Consider the following 27,333-nt stretch of genomic DNA (forward strand, 5'->3'; position numbering starts at 1 on the left):
CTTTATGGAGCATTTGTACAGAACGGAAAAATATTGACTCTTGTTACCTTTTTTATAAATGTTGCAGGGAATTTATCATGGCCTCCCAATATCCTCCAAACCTCCGTTTTGGTCTGTCGGGACTCGTGTACTTTTTGGAAGTTGTTTTCCTCTTTTTATTTTACTTCTTTGTTTCTTATGACCATCAACATTCTCAAAGGGATGCTACTCTCTACCCAGGTAAGTTTGCTTATTAGTTATATGGTGTTTGTGATGTTAATTGAGTAAATTCTTACCTGACAGGAGAGATTCTCTCATAATGAGGTCCAGGTATTATGCAGGTGCCTGTATTTTCCCTTAAATGTGACAAACCCGAGTGAATTGTTTGTGGGAGTGCAAGACAGGGTTCAGAGGGAGCGAAATGGCAGAGTAGCTCAGCTGTAAAGGCATTTTTTGCATGCAAATCTTGGGCAAGTACTAGCCCCAGGATCTCCGGGTAATCTTTGAATGTCACGGTAGAAAATTATACTTGTAACAGATTGGTGTTTTCTGAGTGTAAAGCAGGGTCCACTAAGGTCCACAAGTTATTACTTTCCGAACGCATGGTTAGGAAAGAGGAAGTATATCCAGAAAGAGTAGACAACAGGCGGACCGGATTTGGAGAGGGAAAGCAATTGCCAGTGTATAGGTCACTGCTCTTCCATCATAAGGTTCATTATCCTTAACCTAGATCTGGTCCACAGTCTTCTCCACAAAGTGGGACCTGATCACCTAGCATAACACTCTCCCTCCCTAACCCTGTTTATATGGATTCCTATACATTTGCCAAGCCACATGGGAATGCCTTCTGTGTGTTTCTCAGGTGTCTGTGGGGTGTGAAGCGGCTTTGCTAGGCCTGGGTCCACGTTTTTAAATCTGAGGGGGGTGGATTTCCTCCAAGAGGAAAAGATAAAGATGGTGGGGTGGGAGATGGTGGGGTGGGAGAAATGGAGGCCGCTTTGGCTATTTGGTGGTATAGAAATAAAAATCACCATCATAGCAAATGCATTGTAACTAGAAAGGAACTACCAACTGTCTTTGGCAGACTGGAAATGAAGTGAAGAGCCTATTTAATTGGAAGGGGTTTGGATGAGAAAAGTTGAGATCAGCTTTGGCTTCTGTGAAATTTCAATGAAGGCTAGTAATGATGCCAAACTTTGGCTATACAGATATAAATTAATACGTGTAATTTTGATGGAGATTTGTGCCCTATGGACTGGGCCCCCCAAACTTTGGCCTACCAATTTCTGGGGTGGGGTATAAATCCCTCATCCATATGATGGGATCATAGGGGGTTCCCCCTCTCACTGTGTGAGACAGGGGCGCCAAATGTAGGGTGGGAAACATTTGAGGAGGAAATAGGAAGGGATGGGGTCAGGAAAAGGACTGGAGCCAGAGGGGTGTAGTGGTTGAAGTGCTGGACTGGGTCTTGGGAGATCCCAGTTCTAGTCCTCACTCACACATGAAGCCCACCGGGCAACTTTGGGCCAGTCACTGACTTTGAGGCTCACAGGGGTGTTACGAGGATAAAGTGGAAAGGAGGATGAAGTGCAAGAGGAAAAAGGGAGGTATAAAATGCAGTCAGCACAAACTCTTTCCACACGACATGCCTGCTAAACTGTCTCTAAAAACTTGCTTCCTGAAGCACTTTCCCCGCTGGTCTTTCCACCCTTCCTGCTCAGAAGCTGAAGTTGATAAGCCTTGCTTATCATGGGAAAGGCCGAGTCTCTGCTCTTTGCTGATTCCAAAGCTAGCTTTGTGCAAATATGAAGCCTCAAGCATGAAGGTGCAATTACTGCAAAACAAAACAAAAAAGCTGGGGGGGGGGAGTTGAACACACCCAATCAGCTCTGAACAGACATTGAATGGAAACACAGAAACAGCTCAGATGAAAGAGTTTGGTAAACACCATGCCCAGATTCTTCATAAACAGCGAGTCAACAAAGGGTGACAATTGTGGAGAAAAGGTCCGGTGTGGAAGCAGCCTGAATATTTCAAGTTTGGCATTCTTGGCATTCAGGGCCAAATGGCATGCAATGGGCACGCAATGTGAATTTGTGTGTAGCTCCGGGATCTTCCTTTAATTTGCTGTAGTGTGAGGCTGCATCCAGACTAGGATCAGTGCCATTTGGAGAGGGGAGGATTAAACCTTGTCCATCCCAGTGTCAGGGATTTTAATCTCCAATCAGTCAGGTTCATTTGTCTAACCATGAAAGACAAAAACAAACAAAAACCAAAACCTGCCCGCAAGCTCTCCCAGGAAACTGCTTTACTGAAGCACAAAGCCAGTGACACGGAGCTGCCTGCTCATCAGCGCTCTTACTAACAATTCAAACGCTTTTATATGTTCCGAGCCACTTATCAATCACTGGCTGTCTTGATCTCTCCACATCGACACTTTGAACTTTCTTTCTGCCCACTGGTGCAGGCTCTAGTTCTTGGAGGAAGACATTCTCCATGCCCCTCCCGCATGATCGGCCTTCACACCACCATCAGCACCAAGCTCTGGTGACCCTCACTCTTTCTCACCATGGCTTCCGCTTGCTTGCTGGACAGGCAGAGGGGTCAGGAAGCAAGGGGACCTGGACTACTGCTGCTTCTTCCTGCGCTCATCATGGCCTGGGCCAGCGCAAGAGAGACATGAGCAAGCAGGTGGCAGTGGGGAAGGTGATGGACAGGTTGGGGGAACTCTTTTCAGTGGGCCTCTGCTGGGGTTCGGGCTCTCACCAGTTGTCCAGCCCTGCCCACCTCTGAAGGCACATGGCTCAGGTTCTGATCCCACCAGCCTGTTGCTCCCAGATGTTGCACCGCTGTCCTGATGTGCCTCATCCACGTCAACGTTCTCTGCCCTGCAGCGTTTCAAGACGTTAACGTCATGGTGATCTTTGGCTTCGGCTTCCTCCTGGCCTTCCTGAAGAACTATGGCTTCAGCAGCACTGCGTTTGGACTTCTTCTTGCTGCCTTAGGCACACAGTGGGCCGTGATCATGGATGGATTCCTCTTCCACTTCTCGGATGGGACAGTGCGGATGAACCTCCAAAGGTAGCTCACGCCATTTGCAGCGTCTTCTTCCTTGCTTGGATTCCAGGTTGCGTCAAGCCACAGGCACTATGCCTGTGCGTGGATGGGTTCAGCTCAGTAGCTGTGGGGCAGATAGCTGCTTTGAATAGGCTTACGGACCCCTTACTGTTATTTGGTAGGTGCTGAAAACAGCACAGCCTTGGCACCTGCCTCACCTCCCCAGGCAGGGAATTCCACAGAAAGGGGGCTGCCCCTCCTGCTGATCAGACGTGCAGTGGGCCATGGGTCCATGTGCAACCAGCAGGAGAACATCCTCCGAGGTCCTCCATACCCAGGCAGGTGGGTAAGAGAGAAGGCACTCCCTGCATATCCTGTGCTGAGGTTGCTCAGGAGTATTCAAACAGAGAACCTGGTAGGCAGTGCAGTTCCTTCAGCGGAAGAGCAGCTGAGTTGCTGGCTTGACCTCCAGCGCCTGCAACAGCACCTGAGGCAGCCCCACACAGAATCCTGTCCTGACATGCTCCGTGCCCACATTAGCTTGTGGAAGCATGGGCCAGGGCAGAGAGCTGCCGTAGCTGAACAGCACGTCTGTCCACCCCTGCTTCCCTTCCCAGTTCACTTTGGCATTCTTGGGGTGTGTGTGTATGTCTGCACATTGCTTCAGATATCTTTTTTAAGTGGGGAGAAAATTAATATATCCAATACATACTGAAGCTGCATCCGGTCAATGTAAATTCCACAAGGGAAAGGTGGAAGAGCTGCAAAAGGTCTGCAGATGGGGAGTCTGCCAAGCCTTCCACCTGGAAGCACCCAACATGAGGGACGAAAGTGTGAAAATGCAGTATGTTTCCAGGGGAGGCATGGCTGGGTACCTCCCAGGGGCCCACAGCCCAACAGGGGCCCACTGACAAGAGTGCCCCATCTTGCTCCTCCTCTTTAGTACTCCTGCTTGCTTGTTCTCCTGCTTCTCCCTCTTGTCCAGCAATGCTCATGGTGAGGAGGGGGAGCAGGAGATGCCATGGTCTGCCTGCTACAAAAGAGGGCAGAAGGCCTCCTAATATGAGCAGGAGGGAAGAAAACCCCAGAACATTCCATGTTCTAAAGCCAAACCACTGTGCATATTTCTTCCTGCTATTCTTCCTACATGAAAGCATCATAGAAGCTGTTATGAGTGTCACCACAGTGTTAATCTCCTCTGGAGCTGTTCTTGGCAAAGTCAACCTGATGCAGCTGGTCTTCATGGCTATGGTGGAAGTGACGGCTTTCATCGTGAACAGATGGCTAGCTGAGCATTTTCTGCAGGTACTGTAAGCCACTCTGCAGCTGGGATGAGGATGCCTCCTTTGCTGTGGAGACATCGCTCTTTCTCCCTTGAACATGTCCAATACTGTATGCCATTTTTCTCCGACTTGATGCACTCCAGATGTGCTGGGTTGCAACTTCCACCATGCAGGTAAGGGACGATCAGAGTTGTGGTTCAAGACATCCAGAGGGTACCACACTGAGGGAAGTCTGCTTTGTACTATCTATCTTGAGCTAGCCAAAATGACAGCTCCACCATATGCAAGGGGGAGGTATCAACAGGCATAGGGCAAACCCTAAGGTGGGCAAATGGACCAAAGAAAAGAAGTAAGGGGAGCTCACCTCCAGAACAGTCCAGTGAGGAGGGGGAGGGAAATGGAATTGAGTATAATGAAAGAGGGCACGGCTGACTGGCTGAAACCCTGAACACTCCACAGTACAACCTTTCTGAAAAGCCATTTAAGGCAGTGGCCATCACCACACTCTCTGGCAGCAGATTCCATTGTGTGAGGCATCCTACCTCAGTCTAGCCAGAAGCTGAAGTCCCTCTGTTTGATGTGCTTGGAAATGCACAGGTTGAGCAGGGAAGAAACAGGCATGCAAGCTGGCAACACTCATCCTTAAAGGAGTGGCAACCCCCCGCCCCCAAAGCAAACAAAGGCCCCCAGTTCCTCTGCCCAAGATTGCTACTTGCCAGCTAACTCCAGAACTTTCTTTTGCTTTGTTTTGTTGTTTTATCTTTATCAGACATTTAGAATTATAGCAAATAAAATCAGAGCTAATAATACATGCCATGGATGATTTTTCCTCCCTGCAAAACAGGGCTGAAGCCCAGTTCAAATTAAAACCCTGCACAAAGTCTAATTTTACTTGCCTGTCAAATGCCGAATCTGACTGTGGCAGATGCAACCATTCATGCCACCATGAGCCTCGCATGGAGCTGCTTAATGCTACTGAATTGCAGTGAAGGCTAAGGAGTGTTGGGGGGCATTTGCAGTGGGGCACTGAAGGAGAAGAATTAAAGCACAATCCTAGCGTGCGGAGTCAGAAAAAAATCCAGCATCGGATTTGTTGGATACTTTCCTGTCTAAAGATGCACAGGACCATGTTCCTCTTCCTCCTTCCCCTGGAAGTTCACCCACACATGTCCCAGAGTCCACCCCATTGTGGCTCCATATGATACATCCCCTGTTTTTCTTGTCTGCAGATTAAAAGCCATGTAACCCTGATGCATGTCCCTTTATTTGGGGCCTACTTTGGCTTGATGGTCTCCTGGATACTCTACCATTCCTCGCTGAACAGAACAGTTGAGAAGGAAAGCTCAAGGCCTGTCTCCAATCTGTTTGCAATGCTGGGTAAACTGCTTTCTCTACTTTTTAAAGTCAACTTATAAAATCAGCTGAAATCTGGATAATACTAAAACATTATTAATCTGTTTTGTAAGCTGTCCAGAGACACGATGTATTGGACAGGTCAGAAATACCCCAAATAAATAAATAAACATGTCATTTATGCAATACATATATGTAGCAGCTGGGAAAACAGTAATAGCTTTTCCATGAAAGGCCAAAAGAAGCAGGAATGCTTTAAAAACCCTTTGAAAAGTATTCATAAATTTGATTGGCTAACCTTCCTGGTGAACTATGGGAATTCTGTGGATGTAATCTATCTTGACACCAGCAAAGCTTCTGATAACCTGTTCTATGATATCCTGATTAGCACACTAGCTAAAAGCGAGCTAGATGGAACAACTAGCAGGAGGATCCATAGTTGGCTGCAGAATTAGCTTCCAAAAAGTACCCATCAATGGCACTTCTCCAAGTGAGGAAAAGTAATGAGTGGGTACCATATGGTTCAGCCCAGGGGTTAATGCTTTTTAATATTTTCATTCATGATTTGGATGATGAGGTGTGAGGAATACTTTTGAAATGTGGGTGGGATACACTTTATCCTCCAAGATGGAAACTAAATTCAAAGCTGTCTTGATAGCTTGGAGCACTGAACTGAAAGCAACAGAATGAAATTTAACAGGGACAAATGCCAAGTTCTGCAGCGAGGAAAAAGAAACCAAATCTATTGTTACAAGATGGGGGATATTTTACTCAATATTACTATAAACGAGAAGGATCTTGGAATTGGCATGGAGAAGAGCTAGTGGCAGGCGAGTTGTTAGCCCAGGGTTCTTCAGCCTCTTTCAGCCCAAGGCCTACATTTCATTTGGAGAAGCTCTGGGGAGTTACATTCCAGGAATGGGTGGGGCCCAAATACCAGGGGGGAAAAAAAGGAATTACTCCACTGCATCCTGATTAGTAAACGAGCTAAAATGGACTTGGTGGAACAGTACAGAATGTGTTGCAGCTTGAAATTCTTCCCGCCAGTAGCTTTGTCTTCAGTATTTTAGATGGGGGAAACTGTACAAAGGCCAGGAAAACTGCTGGCTGGGGCAGAAGGGGGCAGAGCTGGGGAGAAACCAGTGTGTCTTTTCTGGGCAACCCCAGGTCAACTGGGTTTGGCCTGTAGGTCTGAGCTCCTGCACTCCTGCCTTGACTCTTCCTTCTTCCACTTCTTCCAGGCCCTCCACAATTATTATTCAAACTACTACTTCCTGTCCCTCCACAATAAATAGGCAGCCATGATGCCATTACCTACCCTTGTGTGCTGTTTGGCCGTTAGTCTGATTTTGCAATAGGGCATTAAAAGCTCATTCACTTTTTTTAAAGCCTTTTTGTTACTTTCCAAGCACTTGCAAATCAAAAGCAATTATATCTTTGATTAAGCACTCCCGGGAGCCCCTAGGAAGTAATGCAAGCCAGTCAGGAACGTCAAAGACGAACGACAAAACAGCCCGAGTGAACAAGCCCGAGTGAACAAATCTGTGTCTCGGCATCAGGGAACAGATGGCGAGAAGGGGGAACGTATGAGATCCTGGAGCTAGCATTTCCAGAGGCAGGTTCAGCACGAGAGACGCTCATCCCTTTGACTTGCAGACAGGTGAGGCGACCTGGCAGTCCGCTCTTTGCTGCGCTTAGTCCACACAGACGCCTGCCTGCCTCCCAGGCCCTCAGTAAATCACAAGTCAGCGGCACCTGTTGTTTCCTATCAAACATAATACTGCAGGGAAGATCCAGTTACAGGTCTCCTTGGTTTGAGGCTTGTTCCGCCACCCACTGATTGCTAGGCTGAATCTTGAGTTTGGATTTTAAAAAAAGAGCAGAAGCCAAAGCAGAGATGATAAACAAGTGGTAGGCAGCCATTTCCTAGTTCTGCTCCTGGTATATGTGTAGGGGAAGGCCAAAGGCAATATAGGCAATCTGTCTTTGAAGGGTGCCAGGTGCTGCAGAGACAGCCTGAACTAGGTGGCTTGTTGGCTACCTCTGGGATTCCAAACCAAGTTAGATGTGGCCACAGATCTGTGCACTTCCAACATGGGACTAACCCAATTACATAAAAATGGCAGGAGGGGAGAAAACCATTTTAAAAGCAAATGGGTGGGCGGATTGAAGAGAGGTAAACCCTCCACCCACCACCTTCCTTTTCATAGTCCTTCCTCCTTTCTTCCAGCTCACTCACTTTCGTACTGGGGTACCAACTGGAAATGGAAGAGCAGGGAGAGGGAAGACAGGGAAGTCAAGCCAGACGTGTCTTGGGGAGGAAGGTTTGGCATTCCTCTGCCACATGTCCTTTAAAGATTAGGCCCCCATCCCCTTCTTTCTATATCACTGGGGATGTTTGATCGGATCCCTATTGGGATGCCTAGTTCATCCCTGACTGCTCAGCACGATGCATGTTCAGGTCTCAGGAACTTCTGCCAATAGCAGAGACAGTTAGGCTTCACCACTGGTAGGCAGTATGGAGGTGGGGAGGGGTGAGCTTTAGTGGGATGGTGAAGTAGCTCACTTTCCAGGTGACCATCCTCCATTTGAAGGGTTAGCAGAGGACACACCTCTGTTTGGACAGCTGTACAGTTCAAATCCCATCTGAAGATAAAAGGAGAGCTTTGAGTCTTAAAGCTGATCACACAGGCATAATGTGTAGCAACACTAGAAGAATGGCAAGAAGGTTAGTGAGGTCCACCAGGTAGTGTGGGGATCTTTCCCAGAGTCCAAAAGCCAGGATAATTTCTTGAAGGCATGCCAAGGCCTCATGGCCTTCAGCTTGTTAGGAAAAGCACCCTGGAGCTGCTTTCCCCAGTCATTTGGTAGAAAAGGGCTGCTTTTGCTGTGAGAACAAAACTGTTTGCCTTAATGAAGCAGCTTTGTGCCCCCACTTCCATTTCTCAAGAAGTGATGTTGGCACCTGTGTGGCTCTGCGACCTGTGGGGGACAGGGATGTTATGAAATCCGTAGCAAGAGTATTTTTGTTCTCTGTCTTGGGGGAGGAATTTATGTTCAGTCGCCCAATCAATTCTGCAGGCATACCCTGGCCTATTCAGGGAAGCAACATGGCCAAAGGGAAAGGCACTCTGTGCTTTCTTTTGCTTGTTCATATTCTGTTTTCATTATATTCAATAACCTGTATATAATATTTGGCAGGAGGAGACTGTTGGGGTGAAGACTGAGGTAGAAAAGTGATTATTTATAAGCATATTCATAGGCTGCCTATACTGCTGAGGTCTTCTTTGTCTTGAGCTGTACTGGTTTTTATTATTTTACTTTCATAAGCCTTGTACCTTGTGAGCATGAATAGGTCACCTGAGGTTTGCTCAAAAAGGATCTGAAGGATTACAGAGGAGACTAACAATTGCTCTTTGTTTTTTGGGATCTACCAGGTACTTTATTCCTTTGGATGTTCTGGCCCAGCTTCAATTCTGTGCTGATAGAAGACAGATCAGGGAAGCTGAATGCGGTCTGCAACACTTACTTTGCCATTGCTGCAAGTTCTGTTGCTGCCTTTTCAATCTCAGTGGCTACCAGCAAAAATGGAAAGCTCAGCATGGTGAGAAAGAAGAACCCACTGTCTGTTGTGGTAGAGGGGGCTTTTCTCGAAAGCGTCATGTATCAAAAAGAGATGCTGGCATGTGGAGGTCTTCACTGGGGTTGGGTCCATCATAATTAGTGGCACCACTAGGACTGTACCACTGGGCATAGGTCTGGGGCCCTGCGATCTGTGGGCCTCCAAATGCAGCCTTCACATTTTTTAAAACTTACCACTGAAGTTGGGTGCACTGCGGAGCAAAGCTGCACTGTGCTGGTAATCTGCTTCTCCACAGGGTCTTTAGGCCTGATGTGGGCTCAAAATCACCTGAGAGAAAGCAAGGCATCTCTTCATATAAGCTGTACTTTGTGGTATCCAAAATTTTACAAGTTTGGCATATGTGGAATATTCCCCATAGTTCTACAGTGCTTATGCTCTGGAATTCCCTACCAGCCCTCAGGGTTTTTGGCACCTTACTGAAAACATACTTTTCCCAGCAGCTATTCCCAGGAAGGGAAGGTTATTTTGCACAAAACCACATCATCTTAAAGAGGACAGAGCTTAGAAATGCCTTTAATGCAAACAATTCATAAATAGCATTAAATAATAAAATACAGAGAGTTTTACAGAAACAAACATATTTAATCAAGTGCAATCCCACTCTGTGTTCAACTGCAAATACACAGTACTTTGGGTAATGTGTTTACTGGCCTCTGCATAAGAAACATGATGGATTGGGGTCAAATATGCAGGTTAAGCGAAAGGCAAATAGGCGAGACAGAGTAGGTTCCCGCAGCCTGGAGGCTTACCTCTGCCCCTTAAAGATCACATTGGCTCCCTCTGCAATTCTGAAATTACTAAAAAATGTGTTTTACATGGAGTCCAAAATGGCATGTGCGCTCGCTCGCTCGCTCTCTCACACACATACACACGAGGGAGGAGACCGTGTGTGCATGCATGTGCACAAAACTACGAGTGCCTTACACCAATAAAACGCTGTTGCTTGGCATTTCTCATGTCTTGATTTCTTCTGTTGTTCATCCCATAGGCCCACATCCAGAAGGCAACCCTGGCAGGCGGGGTGGCTGTTGGTTTTTCAGCTTCCACCATCCAGCAGCCTTGGATTGCATTGCTTTTGGGATTGGTGGCTGGTGTGGTTTCTGTACTTGGCTCTGCCTTTTTACAGGTAAGTGGTCCCGGTTTCAAACCATTCCATTTCTGACTGTGGACAATGGGAAGACTTGCACAGAGCATCTTGGAGGAGGGTGGCCATGCACCCTCGTTTACAGAGAGCCAGAAGGGCTACCTGAAGGCATCTCCTATTTGAAAGGCAAGCCTCTCCAAGTCTGCTTAACACATAACACGAACTATAGAAAAGGAAAGCAGAGCAGAGCCTTGATGCACCTGGATAGCAGTGGGCTCACCAGTGACTGGTAGAATCAGGCTCTACATCAGGCAGGCCAGGGGAGGAATCCAGCAGGTGAGTCTGATATGCAGGCAGATGGTCAAGTGCAAAGTTTCAGTCCAGCAGAGGATCAGGCTAAGGCTGGAACGGCCAAAAGAGCGGTCTGAGGCGCAGCTAAGGTTGAAACACGGGAGAGTGGTCCAGTAGAAGCACAGTCCAAACAGCAGAGTCAGCCAGGACTTTGAACCTTCTTGCTACTGACCTCCAAACACAAGGGAAGGCAAGTGAAAATGCCACACCAAAGTTGGAAAAAAGACATTGTTTCAGGAAAATCTAGGCTGAAAGCAAAGGCATCGATAGCTGGAACTTCCTGAACTCCACCCAAAGTTCAGTACACACTCTTTGCAAAAGCCCTACTTATGGGGAGGGCCTTGCTCTCAACGAGTCTCCTTTGTAACTGAGCATTTCACTGTGGAGCTGTCTGTGTCTGGGAGCTCAGCTCTTCCTTCTCTTTGGATTTCTCTAGAGGCGCCACAACAACAATCTTTCCCACTAGAATGGGACGCATTGCATTGCTATTTAAATGATAGTAATTATATTCACATTTTCATGTATTATTAGAAATGAGTCTATATATGTCGCAAAACTTGTGCCCTCTTCCTTAGTGATGCATCGAGTGGCAATGTGACTTGGAGAGTGGCTGGAAGTATTTGGAACTAGAAATCTTCACTCTCTTCGTTGAAGGAGAGCTGGGTTCTTTTCCAGCGTTGCTACCCAAAGGTCCTCAAGAGGAAGATGCCAGGGATTGCACAAGCATTGAACATGCCTATGGGCACTCATGTTCTGCCACTGGCCCGCCACACTCTGCACTTCACACTGCTATGGTGCACTTGCCACCCACTGTTCTGTTGACAGCCAGCCACATGCCATGAGATACACTTTCTGATTTGCAATTAAACGCTTATTTCTCTCTCTCTTTTTATGTCCCTTTCCACCAAACTCAGAAATACATGAATACAGCAGTCAAGATACATGATACCTCTGGAATTCATTCTACCTTTGGCTTGTGCAGTGTATTTGGAGGGATTGTCCACGTCATTCTTACCCTGATAGAAAACCATGAAAACCTATCCGAGTAGGTTGAGTCTGGCTCTTATGCATTATCCTTGGTTAATTTCTCAAAAGCACAGAGCTGGGAGGGGCCTCATCAGTCACAGCCCCCCTGCTGAATTGGGAAGTCAACTGCTGTGGCACCCTGTGGCCTTAAATGTTTTGTTTAAAAAATACTAATTGCTGTTTAGCAGGGAAACTCTCCAACAGTGGCACAGATGATGGCTTTCAGATTGGATCAGCACACAGAATCAGTGCTTCCTGTGATTGCTAATGCCTGCCTGGGTGTCCAGGCTGCTGGGCGGGCGCACCATTTCTCCTTTCAAATCCTGCTGGCTAGGAAGCTGTTTCATCCTGAAACAGGCCATTGGTCCCTCTGGCCCAGAGCAGCAGCACTGACTAGCAATTTCCAGGGATTCAGGCAGGATTCTTCCTCAGCCCTACCGAGAGAAGTAGTGAGCACTGAACTAGGAACTGACTGCATGTAGGTCAGGTGCCCTGTCACTGAGCTATGATTTCTCCTATGAAAGCTCTGGTCATTGTAATTGGGGAGTGGGGAATGGCTGAATTAAATAAGTAGTTGCCTTGTATCCAATCAGACCATGGGGCCATTGTTTGCCTGCACTGGCAGCTGCTCTCCAGGCCTCCAGGCAGGAGTCCTACCAGCCCAGAGATGAGCATCTGATGCAAGGCATGGCCATCTCCGCTGTGCCTTGCATTTTTTGTGGACAGCTGTTTTCAGCCATCTAAATTTAGGGGCAGAAGGATGGGGCACCACTTGGAAAAGATGCAACTCTGGGGTCCCCCTCCCTGGGGCTCAGTTGTGACACTGTGTGGGCATACGAGGCAGCAGGCAAGGTCTTTCTGCTGTGGTTGTGAGAACAGCATGGAGGCCTGGCCTTTAGAGCACTGAGGCTGCTCAGACTCTGAAAAATCCTATGGTTTCCCAGATGATGCCGGAAGACCACAGCATTGTGCTGTGGTCCCCCCCCCCCTTCTCCATCCCTTTTTCCTTGTGTGTTACATCTTTTTAGACTATAAGTTGATAGGCAGGGACTGCCTTGCTTCATGGACTCAGTGTAAGCTGTTCCAGAAGCCTTTTAGCATATGAAATGAAAATACTTTTAAATAATGCTTGAACAAATGGGAAATGCATTATGGGTATAACACAGGGCAAGTAAAGAACTTTACTTAGCTTTTACATGCCACTTGTCTTTGTAAAGGTTCACTTTAGAGCTTTGCTGTTTGAGAACGGTTTCTTTGTGTTGTTATTTTCAGACTAGGCTACTTGGCCTTAATTGAAGTTGGTGCTCTCAGCCTGAGCTTGGCCATTGGTCTGGCAAGTGGTGTTCTGACAGGTACCGCTCTATGGTTTTCTTTCCTACATGAATACCTAAATTCTGTTACATTGGAGTTTGAATTCCATGCTCATATTGCATATTGATCCTGCAATATTGATAATACATATTTGATTATTTCTGATTGGAAGAGTCGAGTGTCTAATAAATTTATAATTTTTTGTTAGGTGGGGAATGGAAGAGGGAATGACTAACGCATCTTCCCTCCTTGAATAGGGAAGATTTTCTGATTATTCTAGGGATATGAACTATGTATATTCTGCCTCCTTATGGTTACTTCAAGGGCTAGAAGGCTAGGATTTTTACAAAGTGGTATCTTCCCTATATCAAATGTTGCCCAGACTGGCTGTTCTGGTGCCATTTTTCCAAAATTTTTATCACCATCTAAATAACATCTACTGTTAGTCTTTGTCTCTTACTTTAAAATTCCATGTTTTAACTGCATTTTAGTTTTAATAGTTTGCATTGTTTTAAATTGTATCTTATTTGCTTGTGCAAAGAACTCTGTTAGAGAGTGCCGATATAAACATAGAAAGAAAGTGGAATGCTGAAAGGCATTATGGAAACTTGCCTCCATTTGCTAAGAATGTTTCTTCCTAGGTTTCATCTTGAAATGCAAATTATGGAAAGCCCCTCCTGTAAGAAAATACTTTGATGATCAAGCTTATTGGGAGGTAAGATTCAACTGTACATTACTTGGCCAAATCTGGAACCAAATTGGACTGATTCAGGAAACGGGGTTTCTTTGAAGCAGAATGTGCCTAAAGTTAAATGCTTCTAAAGATACCAATTGGCACAGACAGTGTCTGCCCCAAAACTCACAGGGTCTTGGTTTAAAGGTTCTACATTGTATGCTTGCCCATAGACTTCTAGATGCACTCAGCACAGAAATGACAAATCATTTACTTGTAAGTTGCTTTGACCGCAAAGGAGTGGTCTTCTATGTAAATGCATTTAGTAATGTCTTATTTAAAAAATAAGAGTTCCATAAAAGGAAGCAATTCAACAATGTTTCATTATCTGTTTGTCCTCTCATGCAACCGTATTTCCTTATTTTCAGTTCCCCCATGCAGCTGTTGGATACTGAATACAGCCATCAAAACTGCAGGAAGTGAGTGTTTACTCCACAAGAATATGTTAAAATGACACTTGCTTTATTAAAACTGCCAGAGGTGGTATATTTACCTTTTTGTATGGAATATTTGTAAGGCTAGATGAATGATATCTATACTATTATTTAAAGAAAGCTGCCCTCCATCTTCTCTTCTCCAATGTGTGCACTGATCCAAGTCACATGTGAAGATCAACAATGGGCTATTCATGGTTGGTTGAAACTATGTGGGCTGCCTCCCATCCATTCACAAAACTCCAAAATGCAGTGTCCCTGGGTTGTTTTCTGTGATGTGCAAACCTGCAACCAGGGTTGTTGGAGTAACAACCCAGTTTAAGTCAAACCATGGTTCTTGGATTGTTTTGTTCACTGAAAACAAAGTGGAAGCAGTGAGAGGCTGCACACTCCTACCTGTGCAGCCTCAAAAGCTGATGAGCTAAGTAAAACAGAGATGGTGGTTATGTGCCAACTGGGTAGCTGTTTACCATTAAGATACTTAGGATTTTAATGGCAGTGAGGAAAAGAGGAAGAATGTAATGTTAGATCTAAGTACTAACTCTGGCTCTCCACACTCTGTGCTCATGGATTGGTTTTCACATATTCTGCTTTCATTTTCCACTCTGGCCTTGATTGCTCTTCACATTTACAGTGTAGCCTAAGCTATTCCCAACACTTCCTGAAGCTGCATATTATGCGGGCAGACTGGTAGTGTGAGCAAGTTCTCTTTGAATGAGGCTTTGCCATTACTGACCTTCACATTCTGAGGAACCCCAAAAGGAAGACTGCTATCTCAGGCACCCCAGTTGGTGTGCTCCAGACATGTTGGACTACAGCTCCCATACCTGCCAGCATGGTCGTTAGGTAGGGAGGAGCGGAACTGTACTCCAACTCATTTGCAAAACACCACTTGGAAAGCTCAGCTGTACCACCTTATTACTGGATAGTAGGCATAATTCCCAGGCATTTTTCTATTACATTTTAATGCATAGAATTAACATTATCCATTAAAAAACTATCCACACAGAATGTCAGTCACATATTTCCATATTCAAAAATATCTGTTCTATTGTGAAGACACATCACATATAAAGAGCTGTAAAACAAATAGTGTTTAATATTCATTTATAACAAAAACATTCAGTAAGAGGACCTCAAAGTTCTCTTCCTTCTCAGTTTTACATTTTAGTCACATGCTACAATATTTAATGTCAAAAGCTGAGAGTAGAAAATAGCCTTAAATAGAATGAAAAATAATGGAAATGTCTTTCATGATTTTTTTAAAATGGGAGAGTTTTCTTCGTCACTGATACTAGAGCACAAGTGTTACAAAAAGAGAGTGGGTAATTAAAAAATAGCAGGACAGATGCTCTAGGTCACTTATTGCCACAAATCTTCAGTGCGACCAAACTTAAAGACCAGACCTCTGTTAATGAAAGAGAGAGACTAGCTTAACTCCACCAAATATTAAAGACATTTACATCCAAAAGAGTAGAGCAACATCTTTATTTTACTGAAATGCAGGGTAAAAACTTTAAGGTATATTCTATGCAAGTCTAGACAGAAAAAATGCGTACAATTCCAAGCATGCGACCAATAGCATACTCTACAAAAGCCTGCAAGTGACTTTTAATAGCATTCACAAATCTGTGTCTTACAAGAATACTGATATTATTGGGATAAGTGCAAATGGGCCCTATCACCTGCTGTGAAGAATCATGTAATGCAGAGAAAAACTGGTGGAAGCCATTAATTTAGACACTGTCTGAAAATAACCTTTTACACCTTGCTTCCCTTGGAAGATTGCTACAACCAAGTGTAACTCCAGTGGTATTCTAAGCCACAAATTTTACCTTGCAGGAACTTTCCTTCTTTTCGTCCCAACTTGCTCTTTTAGCATGCTAAACCTGTACTCTTTCCAAGCTCTTTGCAGCATGTGATCCATTCTCTGAGCGTCCCTGATGCCAATTTTATGCAGTTTTAGGCAACAAATAATAATTCTTTTCTCTGGAGCTTTTAATTAAAATGTAAACATGTGATTTTAGGGCTTTGACTGTCTTTATTTTATTAGACTCTGATAAAACAGCTGCTTTATCTTGTTTGATGCTGCTTTTTGCCTTTCTGTTTTTGTATGGTGACTTACTTTGCAAATTACAGAATAATAACCAACAATTTATGTGAGTTGCCTTGTGAGTTTTGTATGTAAATTGAAATATGGGATATAAATGGACTTGTTTATATATTTAGGACAACTTAAAAAAAAAGGCTTACATTTTTTATGCCTCATAGTGGCACCCTCACACACCATCTCTGAACCTTATACCAGTACCGTTCTTTTTCAGCACTGCTCTGAACCCTTGTTTGCTACTAAAGGTTCCCAAAACCTCTAATGGTCTTCATGAACCTTGGCTATAGAGTAATCACAAATGTTGATCCACATTAAACTTAAATACAAGCAAACAAAGAAAAGAGAGGAAAGTGTGCTTACCCAAAAAAGATAAAAGCATTCTGGAAGAAGACTGCTATTCCTGGGTATATTGATGGTTTTTCTGTTTTATCTGAGAATAGAGTGGGAGGGGAGTGCTTCATTTGGTTTTCATACATTTATTCTTAGCCCATTCTCCCAACACAATCTAACATTTATTTTGTAAATTTTGAGGGCATCACTAGATGGCTTCTTAGGATACCATTTCTATAAGATCTGGCAAATAGGTTTTGTTTATCTGCTGTATCATACTGCATTTCTATCATACTTGTTCTCAAAATGGTTCACAGTAACAAAACAAAACATTATATTTAAAGTTGCAATCAACAGCCAGACATCTTAAGAAAGCAGAAGTTCAACTGGAGTTATAGATAAGAACAGTCGACAAAAAAGAAAGAAAAGGGGCAGCTACTGATGGCTCATGCATATCCTCTGAAGGTCTCAGCTTCTGAGTCCAGGTGCTGAAGTTGCAATTCTAAATATACTTAACTAAAGAAGAAGACCCACTGAACCCAAGGGGACTTACTTCTGAGTTACAGATTATAACTTTGGTTTCTCACATTTGTAGTACCCCACCTTTCTTCAGTAGACCAAGGAGTATATGGAGAGTTCCCGAAAACCTGCCATCCTAGCACTGGCCAAATCTAGACTTGCCTAGCTGTGGTAAGGTTGCTGCATGATGAGCCTTCAGACCGTAGCTCTCCAAAGAAAATGGAAGAGGCTGCAGCAGTTAGCACAGTTTTGCCTTTGGAAAAGTTTTGCCTCAGGGCCATACTTTGGGCAGAAGTACAACATACCGGACATTTTGTACACTGTTCTGAGAGCTTTTTGCTAATTGACCGGTTTAGAAAAGCCATAAATAAATAACTTATTTAGTCCCTTGAGTGTTCATGTCCCTCTAGAAGGCTTTCATAAGCAAAAGAAGGAACACTGCCCCCAATCTAAAATCACACGCTAAGGTGTTAATTTCAAAAGGTAACCCTTAACAGTGAACCTACCATTAATAACATAGCCTCCAAAGAGGATCCACATAGATGCAATCAGAGATCCAAATGCCAACATAAAACCGATGAACAGCCAGATGCGAGCACCTTAAAAGAACACATTCATCTTTATTATTTAAATGACGGCTCCGTTGTTAAGAAATAGTTTGCCAGAAGATGGCACAAATAAGCTTCCCCACCAGAACTCCATAAAGCCCATGTACATCATCGCCACTACCACTGCCTTTCATCTTGCAAGGAACTTGAGGCAGCTAACAAGCTTCTCCATTTTTTCATCCTTGCAACAACAATTCTGTGAAGTAGGTGAGTCTGTGACTACCCCAAGGTCACCCAATGGGCTCCATTACTGAGAACCCAGATCACCTCAGTCCACCACTTTAACCACTATACCACACTGGCTCTCTTACATGGTAGATTGTTTTGTGACTGAAAAAACTCTTGAACACACAGATATTTCAGAACTGTACAAGCTTGATACATCATATCTTTTAATTCTCCTCCCTTGCAAGACAAGCATTTTTCCATTCTCAATTTACTCTCTCAAGAGTGTGCAAGGCAGGGAGACCTAAGTTCAAATCCCTGTGTGGCTATAAAATATAAATTTTTGTAAACTACATAATTGTGCATTTGCTTCAGGTTCAATTTCAGAAAAAACCAGCTCTTCCTGTTTCTGCAGTAGCCAGCCATGGAGCACACTGTAAGTTTGTCAGTCAGTCAGTCAGTCAGTCAGTCAGTCCGTCAGTCTACCTACCTACCTACCTACCTACCTACCTATCTATCTAGAGAATTTGTATGCTGTCCCATCGCATAGCCTCGGGGCGGCTTACATAAAACAAAACAAAACAAAACAAAACAAAACAAAACAAAACATAATACACATAAAATCCAGATCCACCCTGGCTGCAGATTAAAACCTATAAGCTGATATTAAAAGTTATTAAGATATTGTTGAAATAAAAAGGTCTTAACCTAGTGTAATATAATTAAAGCCAACTCCCACCCATCCTTCACAGAGATTTCTTTTTAAATTGGTTTTGAAGTTGTTTACCACCCACCACAAATGAGGCACCAAATGAACATCAGAGTAACTGAATGCACATGCTGTGCTTTAACACCCCCCGCCCCGCAGAAGACAGTCCCCAAAGCAAGAAGAAGTAGAACAAAGCAGATGTTTTGTTCCTGACTATATGTGGCCAGATTCTGTAAACTGAACAAATCAATCTTTTATCCTTATTTGCCTATCTATGGGGAAAAATAGAGTGTTCCTTTATTTTATCCACGTTTATAATAAAAAACGAGCTTGAATGGATGTGTTCGAAGTAAGAGGGAGCACTGTACTTTAAACAAATATTTTTGTGTTGATTTTCATAGGAAGAATAATGAAAGGAAAAAAAATAAATGCCACAGTGAGTGTATCATAAGGAGTCAAAATAAGTTAAGGCAACAAGGACACAAATAGAGCAATAAAAGTAATCCAAGTCCAGGAAACAGGGGGAAAATGGTTGGATTACTTTGGAGCAGTCACAACATTATATAACAGCCCGATTAACTTAAAGCAAATTATATGCAGAAGATGTGGAAATCAGATTGCTTCAGTGCTTAGCAACAGTTGTAACTTTCACTCATGAAGATTACCTGTTTGCCCAAGGCAACCTTCACTGTAACTATCCCCACGCACTTGCCCGTTGGATACTGCATTGATCCTGCATGAATAAAACAGAAGATAATTCAATGGAGGCACTTAGCATTTAGCATCTGAATGGCATTTCTGAGTGCTCAAAGTGCTTCACATGTATCACCTTGTTCTTGCTGGAACATCACCACTCATGGTACAGGTTGGGAATCCAGGCCACAGTGACTTGCCTAATGCATGGTCAGGCCTGGACGAGGGACTTTCCGCTTTCTAGATCAGGGTTGTATCCAGTGGAGCTTTGCTTCAAGAGACACCAGCCATGATGGGTTATGTTGTTCAACCCTGGATTGCTTCTTGCAGGGTGCTTTGTTTTAGACAGCAAGCCACCCTGACAGCACACGGCTTTTCTAGGGATTCTTTGATCTACAATGGGTTTGCATCATCCAAACTTGGAAGAGCCATTCCATTGTGGGTTGCAGGGATTGGATCCCTGCTGCTCTTCACAATCTTATCGATGCCATCACCAGTGACAACCCCTCCCATGATGCCCAAGCAGTGCTTTAAAGGGACTATCCCAAGACTATAGGCTATCTAGCCATGTCTATTTCTACGTATATTACCCTTTCCACTGTGTAGGTGCCTTTGACAGCTGAAACCTACAAAGAAATTGACTGGGCACACTATATAGAGCAGATGGCCGTAAGAGTACACTTATGAAAGACCAAGAATAATAACAATAAACAATTATGAACATAATTATGCAATTTCTGAGGCACTTATCTTTAAAGATCCACATTGCACATTTTTGAGGCTCCAGGAAAAAAAAGAAAGGGGCAAACAAAAATTTGTTGGGGTTGGGATGAGGTGCCATGGAGGACAGTGAGATACCAGCTGGCAGATCAAGGATGGAGATTCTTATTATTAATCAAACCGAGAAGCTGACTGAGGAAAACCAGCTAACATATCAAATCCTGTGTTTTAAGGTACATTTTAAATACAAATTCTACAAGAATATTTGGAGAAATGTGAGCCGCTGATACCTACATTAGGAATGCAACTGTAGCTATAACTCCACAAGCATGGTATGAATGGTTGAACTGCTTCGGATCTTGATATTTAACAGCTGCATCTATGATAATCCACCAGCCTGTAAAAAACTATTTGAATACAACAGTTCACAATGTGAACATCAACACAATGCCTCTGTAAATCAACACAATGCCTCTGTAAATCTTACCCCAGAACTCTGAGACACTGAAAACGGCACCACTCAGGAGTTCATGGGAGAACTACAATGATCACAGACACATTACTGCTAAGAAAAAATAGCAATGCTTCAATATTTGATTGTCAATATTTGATTGTCAAAGACTATAATAGAGAAGTTCCAGTGTGAACCTGTAAAACTATAATTTAATGTATTTGATTCTATTTGGTTTGGAATTGTGGTTCGCTTTCATATTATGGGTGTAAAATCTGAATAGCAAACTAGAAATGTACTATTATCACCATGTAATCTGACTGTGGATTTTTTAAATTCTTACCTTCCACATCCATTTGGGCCCTACAAAGAATTGTCACAGACTATGTACCTCTAGTGAGCCCTGACCTTTTGGTCTGATTGTTCATTTTTGTACATATGGATAGATGTTATGAACAGTTTTCATTTTGCACTCCCTGAGAATCCTGCCAACTGAAAACTGGCAGCATTGGTTGGACATATAGACCTTGGAAGAGGGATGGTATTGAAAGGAAGCAGGGGTACAGATTTCTGTTAAAGAAAACAAGTTGAGATTCAGGAGTTTGGGATAACAACAACTCAATCTGGGACAGTGTACAGTGATTAAAGGAGCTTTCTAATTCCAGGCAGTACTGGATGACACTCTATTTGAGGCTGCCTGTAAAATAGTTCAGATACTTCAACTGGTATGAAATGCGGGTGCTAAAGTAGCGGCAGGAGCTAGGTGGTCCAATCCTGTGACACCTAGTTTCTGGTGGGTTTTTAGACTTAGTGTAGAGTGCTGGCACTGGCTTTTGAAGCTGTAAACGGGGGCCAGGTTATCTGAAGCACTGCCTTTATGCATCCCAACTTGCTGAGAACAATATGAGAGGCCCTGTTTGTATGCCTATTTATAGGAAGAGGGTCCAGTGAAAGTACTATAGATACCAGTAGAAGTTTTGCACCAATTTAACAGAAGCAAGACTAAGGAAGGCATTTGCAGAACAAGTGACAAATAGGAGGATTAAATGTACAGACCAGCACTCCTGCACCAATGGAAGCGATGGTATTTCGCTTTTCTCCCCAGTCAATACATTCTGAGCACCTCATGTTTTCAAGGAAGCCAGACATATTTTACTGCTTTGAAAACCTAGGAGAGAAAATAAATTTCATTTAAGAGCATGGCTAGCATTAGCTGTATGTGCTGCTTTGAAGATGCTCATCAAAAAACAAAACAACAAATTCCCATACTAATCCTCTAAACAAAAAACAAATACACAGGTATATGGTGTATTTACACACAAAGATGTGAACATTCATTAAATAAACTATATATAGTTCTTATCTCCAGCAGTCTGAACAGCTCAATAATGCAGACCAATATTAAGACCAAAAGAAGAACCATGATGGATCAGAACAATGGTTAATCTGTTCACACAGTGGCCAAAAGCAGCTCAGGAAATTCCCAAGGTGATGATCCTCTTGCCCATGTCCCCCAGCAGCCCATGTATACAAGCATATTGCCTCTGATACTACAGGTAACATACAGCCATCCAAAGTATCAGCTATTGATAAGCAGTCTTCCCCAGAAATTTGGCCAGTCCCCTTAAAAGCCACTCAGATAAGTGGAACTTGCCACATTTGTGAAGTTATTTGGTCCCTCTGACCTGTTACTAAACTTTCACAGATGTTTAACTCAGTTGTGTGCAGATGCTTTGTCACTGGGGCTCTTCATGCTTCAGCCAAAGATCAGTGACATCAGATAAGAATCTTCCCTCACTAGGCAGACTTCCAACCCAATGTCAAACATATTTATTCAGAAATATCTTGTTGGCTTGGATGGAGCTTATTCCCAAGGGAGTGTGCACAAGGTATTTCTGTGCAGTTATTTACAGGTCAGTTCTGCTGAACAGTGAGTTACTCTCAAGCTTGCAAAGCAGTGGACTGCAAAATAGCCATGGAACCTGCTGACACAGACCTCTAAATTCTTATTAGCTGGAATTATCTTATCATCCATGCATCTTTTACTGCAGCTTGGTAGTTTCTGTACCTAAAAATAGGACAAAAGAGAGCCAGCAGTCCACATGTTGAACCAAGTTCCAGTCTAAGTCCCCACTCAGCCATGTAGCTCATGGGGTGGCTTTGGGCCAGTCATGGAATCTTAGAGTAATCTACCTCACAGGATTGTTGTGAGGATAAAAAAGAAAACAGGAGGCTTATGTAAACTGCCTTAGTTGAAAGAAAATGGCAAATTAAAATCACAATGAATGAATAAAGTTCAGTTACCCAAAATAGAAGGCAGATGGGCCCCAAGGCACCACAGTTAAGGCTGCCACCCTAACGGCACGTATTCCAGAACAATCTGTTAGCTGTGGGATTTACTTCTGAATAAAATGCATGGCGTTACCCAAAGGATGGATGGATGGCCCAGCCCAGTGCACTGCCACACACACTACTGAACACACTGGGGCTTGCTTCTGAGTAAACACTGGTTCATCCTTCAACAGTGGTTCATCATTTTTAAATTTGCATAATGATACTTTTTATAACATTGCAAGTCGCCTTGTGAGGATGGCATGCCCTCATAGGCAGGCTTAAAATGCTTAAAACAAATAACCTAATCCTATGGAAAGCTCTATATCTTTGCCATGAAAACCCCATGGCCAGTACCAAAAGGCAAAAAGATATGACACCGGAAGATGAGCCCCTCAGGTCGGAAGGTGTCCAATATGCTACTGGGGAAGAGCAGAGGGCTAGTACTAGTAGCGTCAGAAAGAATGAAGCGACTGGGTCAAAGCCGAAAGGACACTCAGTTGCTGATGTATCTGGTGGTGAAAGGAGAGTCTGATGCTGCAAAGATCTGTACTCCATAGGAACCTGGAATGTAAGATCCATGAATCAAGGCAAGCTGGATGTGGTCAAACAAGAGATGACCAAGACTGAACATCGACATCTTAGGAATCAGTGAACTAAAATGGACAGGAATGGGTGAATTTAATTCAGATGACCATCAGGTATACTACTGCGGGCAAGAATCCCTCAGAAGAAATGGAGTTGCCTTCATAGTCAATAAAAGAGTAGGAAAAGCAGTACTGGGATACAATCTCCAAAATGACAGAATGATCTCAGTTCGAATCCAAGGCAAACCATTCAACATCACAGTAGTCCAAGTCTATGTCCCAACCACTGGTGCTGAAGAGGCTGAAGTTGCCCAGTTCTATGAAGGCCTACAATACCTTCTAGAATTAACTCCAAAAAATGATGTCCTTATCATCATGGGGGATTGGAATGCTAAAGTAGGAAGCCAAAAGATAACTGGAATAACAGGCAAGTTTGGCCTTGGGAGTACAAAATGAAGCAGGGCACAGGCTGGTAGAATTTTGTCAAGAGAATACAATGGTCATAGCAAACACTCTTTTCCAACAACCCAAGAGATGACTCTACACATGGACATCACCAGACAGTCAACACAGAAATCAGATTGACTATGTGCTCTGCAGCCAAAGGTGGAGAAGCTCTATACAGTCAGTAAAAACTAGACCAGGAGCTGACTGTGGCTCAGATCATGAGCTTCTGGTTGCAAAATTTAGGCTTAAGTTGAAGAAAGTAGGGAAAAGCACTAGGCCACTCAGGTATGACCTAAATCATATCCCTGATGAATAGACAGAGTGCCTGAAAAACTATGGATGGAGGTTCACAACATTGTACAAGAGGCAGCAACTAAAACCATCCCAAAGAAAAAGAAATACAAGAAAGCAAAATGGCTGTCTGAGGAAGCTTTACAAATAGCTGAGGAAAAAAGGGAAGCAAAAGGCAAGGGAGAAAGATACACCCAATTGAATGCAGAACTCTAGAGAATAGCTAGAAGAGATAAGAATGCCTTCTTAAATGGACAGCGCAAGAAATAGAAGCAAACAATAGAATAGGGAGGACCAGAGATCTCTTCAAGAAAATTGGAGATATGAAGGGAACTTTTCATGCAAAGATGGGCATGATAAAGGACCAAAATGGCAGGGACCTAACAGAGGCAGAAGAGATTAAGAAGAGGTGGCAAGATTACACAGAGGAACTATACAAGAAAGAGCTTAACGTCCCTGATAACCATGATGGGGTGGTCACTGACTTCGAGCCAGACATCCTGGAATGTGAAGTCAAATGGGCCTTAGAAAGTCTGAGCAACAACAAAGCTAGTGGAGGCGACAGTATTTGAATAGCTGAGCTATTCAAAATCCTAAAAGATGATGCAGTAAAAGTGCTACACTCAATATGTCAGCAAATTTGGAAAACTCAACAGTGGCCACAGGATTGGAAAAGGTCAGTTTACATTCCCATCCCAAAGAAGGGCAATGCCAAAGAATGTTCAAACTACCGCACCATTGCACTCATTTCACATGCTAGCAAAGTGATGCTCAAAACCCTACAAGCTAGGCTCCAGCAGTATGTGGACCGAGAACTACCAGAAGTACAGGCAGGATTTCGAAGAGGGAGAGGAACTAGAGATCAAATTGCCAACATACGCTGGATCATGGAGAAAGCTCGGGAGTTCCAGAAAAACATCTACTTTTGCTTCATTGACTATACTAAAGCCTTTGATTGTGTGGATCACAACAAATTGTGGCAAGTTCTTAAAGAGATGGGAGTACCAGACCATCTTATTTGTCTCTTGAGAAACCTAAATGCAGGTCAAGAAGCAACAGTGAGAACTGGACATGGAACCACTGATTGGTTCAAAATTGAGAAAGGAGTTCGGCAAGGCTGTATACTGTCGCCCTGTCTATTTAACTTATATGCAGAGCACATCATGAGAAAGGCGGGGCTAGATGAATCACCAGTTGGAATTAAGATTGCTGGGAGAAATATCAACAACCTCAGATATGCAGATGATACCACTCTCATGGCAGAAAGCAAAGAGGAACTAAAGAGCCTCTTGATGTGGGTGAAGGAGGGGAGCGCAGAAGTTGGCTTCAAATGCAGCATTACGAAAACTAAGATAATGGCATCCGGTCCTCTCACTTCCTGGCAAATAGATGGGGAAGAAATGGAGGCAGTGACAGATTTTATTTTCCTGGGCTCCAAGATCACCGCAGACGGAGACTGCAGCCAAGAAATTAAAAGATGCTTGCTCCTGGGTAGGAAAGCTATGGCAAATCTAGACAGCATACTAAAAAGCAGAGACATCACCCTGCCAACAAAAGTGCGTATAGTCAAGGCTATGGTTTTCCCAGTTGCAATGTATGGCTGTGAAAGCTGGACCATAAGGAAGGCTGAGCACCGGAGAACTGAGGCCTTTGAATTGTGGTGCTGGCGGAGACTCCTGCGAGTCTCTTGGACAGCAAGGCGGTCAGACCGGTCAGTCCTAGAGATCAACCCTGACTGCTCTTTGGAAGGCCAGATTCTGAAGATGAAACTCAAATACTTTGCCCACCTAGTGAGAAGGAAGGACTCCCTGGAGAAGAGCCTGATGCTGGGAAGGATAGATGGCAAAAGAAGGAGGGGGCGGCCGAGGATGAGGTGGCTGGATGGAGTCACTGAAGCAGTGGGTGTGGGCTTGGGTGGACTCCGGGGGATGGTGGAGGACAGGAAGGCCTGGAGGAATGTTGTCCATGGGGTCGCTGTGGGTCGGACGCGACTTCGCGACTAACAACTGAAAGCTCTGTTAAGGCTGCCATACTACAGATAATTACTGCGCCGCAAGTTCCACTGAACTATAGGGCTTGCTTAGGAGTAAAGGGGAGCAGGCGGGCGAGCTCCCTCACGCCCTGCCGACACACCCATCTTCGCCAAGGGCTCCCCGCGTGGGACAACCTGGCCCACGGTCCCCCTCGGCCAACCAAGACCCTCCCGCGGGGGATTAGGGGACTGGGGGAAGCCAAAGAGGTCCTGCTCCATTTACCTGCTTAAAAGAGCTCTCGTGAGGTAACCGGCCCGAAGACAGAAGCAAGCTCCGCTCACGCTCAGCTGACCTTCAGTCAAGCCAACGCGGACTCCGCCTCCTCCCCACCAAGTAAACAAAAGGAGGAATCCGGCTTAGGGACCCGGATGTAGAAAAGGCCGAAGCTGCCATTGCAGACGGAGCCTTCACGGCGAAGGCGCGTTGACGTCACTCTCTAGGGTGGCCGCGGGGCGCACGTTCAATTTGCGCGTGCGCAATTGCTGCACTCGAAATCTTACTTTCTCCCGAGTGGTTGGTTATTCTGAGGTTTGCGCGGGAGTCAGAAGCAGATGCGAGGGGGGAATTCCCGAGTGCGCAGGCGCAATCTTTGCGACGCTCCTTAACATGGGGGGATAGCTGGCACGCACGCTGTATGAGCCGGGCAAAATGCGTTTAGGCGTACAGTTAACGGTCTGCTTCTAAGGAGCCGTATTGCGGCAGTCTTTTCCCAAAGGGCTGCCTTCCAGATGTGTTGGACTAGGTGGCTTCGAATGCCTGGAGTTGAACACATTTGGCAGGCAGATGGCGTACAGTCGAATGGCTGTAGGAATTTAGTAACCTTGTCTCTGCAACAGATGTACAAACCAAAGTTTGTGCTATTCTAAACGCAAGTAAGTCTGGGGAACATGGGATTGATTCAAGCATAATCCCCTGCAAATGCTTCCTGCTCTGGAGAGAAGCAAACACTGCTTTCATCGGTCACAGCAGTCGAAAAAGATGCTCATTTAACGTGAAACCCCTCGGAAAAAATCCTAGCCTCAATACCATATTGGGCATGCACATGATTGGCATGTCATGAGCAGAGCTGGCTGGAGCCGGGGATC

The 27,333-nt window shown here is 44.3% G+C and overlaps 2 protein-coding genes across 3 annotated transcripts; one reads left to right on the plus strand and one right to left on the minus strand.

The window, feature by feature from the left end:
• Positions 1 to 16,417, plus strand: RHCE (Rh blood group CcEe antigens). Its single transcript, XM_044434744.1, has 10 exons — positions 1 to 219; positions 2,874 to 3,060; positions 4,191 to 4,341; positions 5,549 to 5,696; positions 9,110 to 9,276; positions 10,304 to 10,441; positions 11,665 to 11,795; positions 13,049 to 13,128; positions 13,729 to 13,802; positions 14,189 to 16,417. Exons 1-10 carry the CDS (start codon positions 78 to 80, stop codon positions 14,213 to 14,215), a joined length of 1,245 nt encoding a protein of 414 aa, XP_044290679.1. The 5' UTR covers positions 1 to 77; the 3' UTR covers positions 14,216 to 16,417.
• On the minus strand, positions 9,801 to 26,619 carry TMEM50A (transmembrane protein 50A). Of its 2 annotated transcripts, none has more exons than XM_044434746.1 (7): positions 26,471 to 26,619; positions 21,616 to 21,727; positions 20,403 to 20,515; positions 19,361 to 19,428; positions 17,720 to 17,812; positions 16,725 to 16,794; positions 9,801 to 10,917 (listed from the first exon to the last, which is right to left on the minus strand). In XM_044434746.1, exons 2-7 carry the CDS (start codon positions 21,706 to 21,708, stop codon positions 10,890 to 10,892), a joined length of 465 nt encoding a protein of 154 aa, XP_044290681.1. In that variant the 5' UTR covers positions 21,709 to 21,727; positions 26,471 to 26,619; the 3' UTR covers positions 9,801 to 10,889. The 2 variants fall into 2 exon arrangements, with proteins under 2 accessions (XP_044290681.1, XP_044290680.1); XM_044434745.1 differs by lacking the exon at positions 9,801 to 10,917 and adding an exon at positions 15,330 to 15,662.
• Positions 26,620 to 27,333: the final 714 nt, after the last annotated feature.

This window comes from Varanus komodoensis, unplaced genomic scaffold (assembly GCF_004798865.1).
Source record: "Varanus komodoensis strain SLA01 unplaced genomic scaffold, ASM479886v1 scaffold29_1, whole genome shotgun sequence".
NCBI classification, from domain to species: Eukaryota; Metazoa; Chordata; class Lepidosauria; order Squamata; family Varanidae; genus Varanus; species Varanus komodoensis.

What these genes read in the sequence shown, in the direction of transcription:
- RHCE (XM_044434744.1), top strand. Translation starts at nt 78, where the DNA reads ATGGCCTCCCAATATCCTCCAAACCTCCGTTTTGGTCTGTCGGGACTC. An exon ending in GGATGCTACTCTCTACCCAG is followed by an intron (nt 220 to 2,873) that starts GTAAGTTTGCTT and finishes TCTGCCCTGCAG; the next exon opens with CGTTTCAAGACGTTAACGTC. An exon ending in TAGCTGAGCATTTTCTGCAG is followed by an intron (nt 4,342 to 5,548) that starts GTACTGTAAGCC and finishes TCTTGTCTGCAG; the next exon opens with ATTAAAAGCCATGTAACCCT.
- TMEM50A (XM_044434745.1), bottom strand. Translation starts at nt 21,708, where the DNA reads ATGTCTGGCTTCCTTGAAAACATGAGGTGCTCAGAATGTATTGACTGG. An exon ending in GCTACAGTTGCATTCCTAAT is followed by an intron (nt 19,429 to 20,402) that starts GTAGGTATCAGC and finishes TTATTCATGCAG; the next exon opens with GATCAATGCAGTATCCAACG. An exon ending in TGGAGGCTATGTTATTAATG is followed by an intron (nt 16,795 to 17,719) that starts GTAGGTTCACTG and finishes CTCTATTCTCAG; the next exon opens with ATAAAACAGAAAAACCATCA.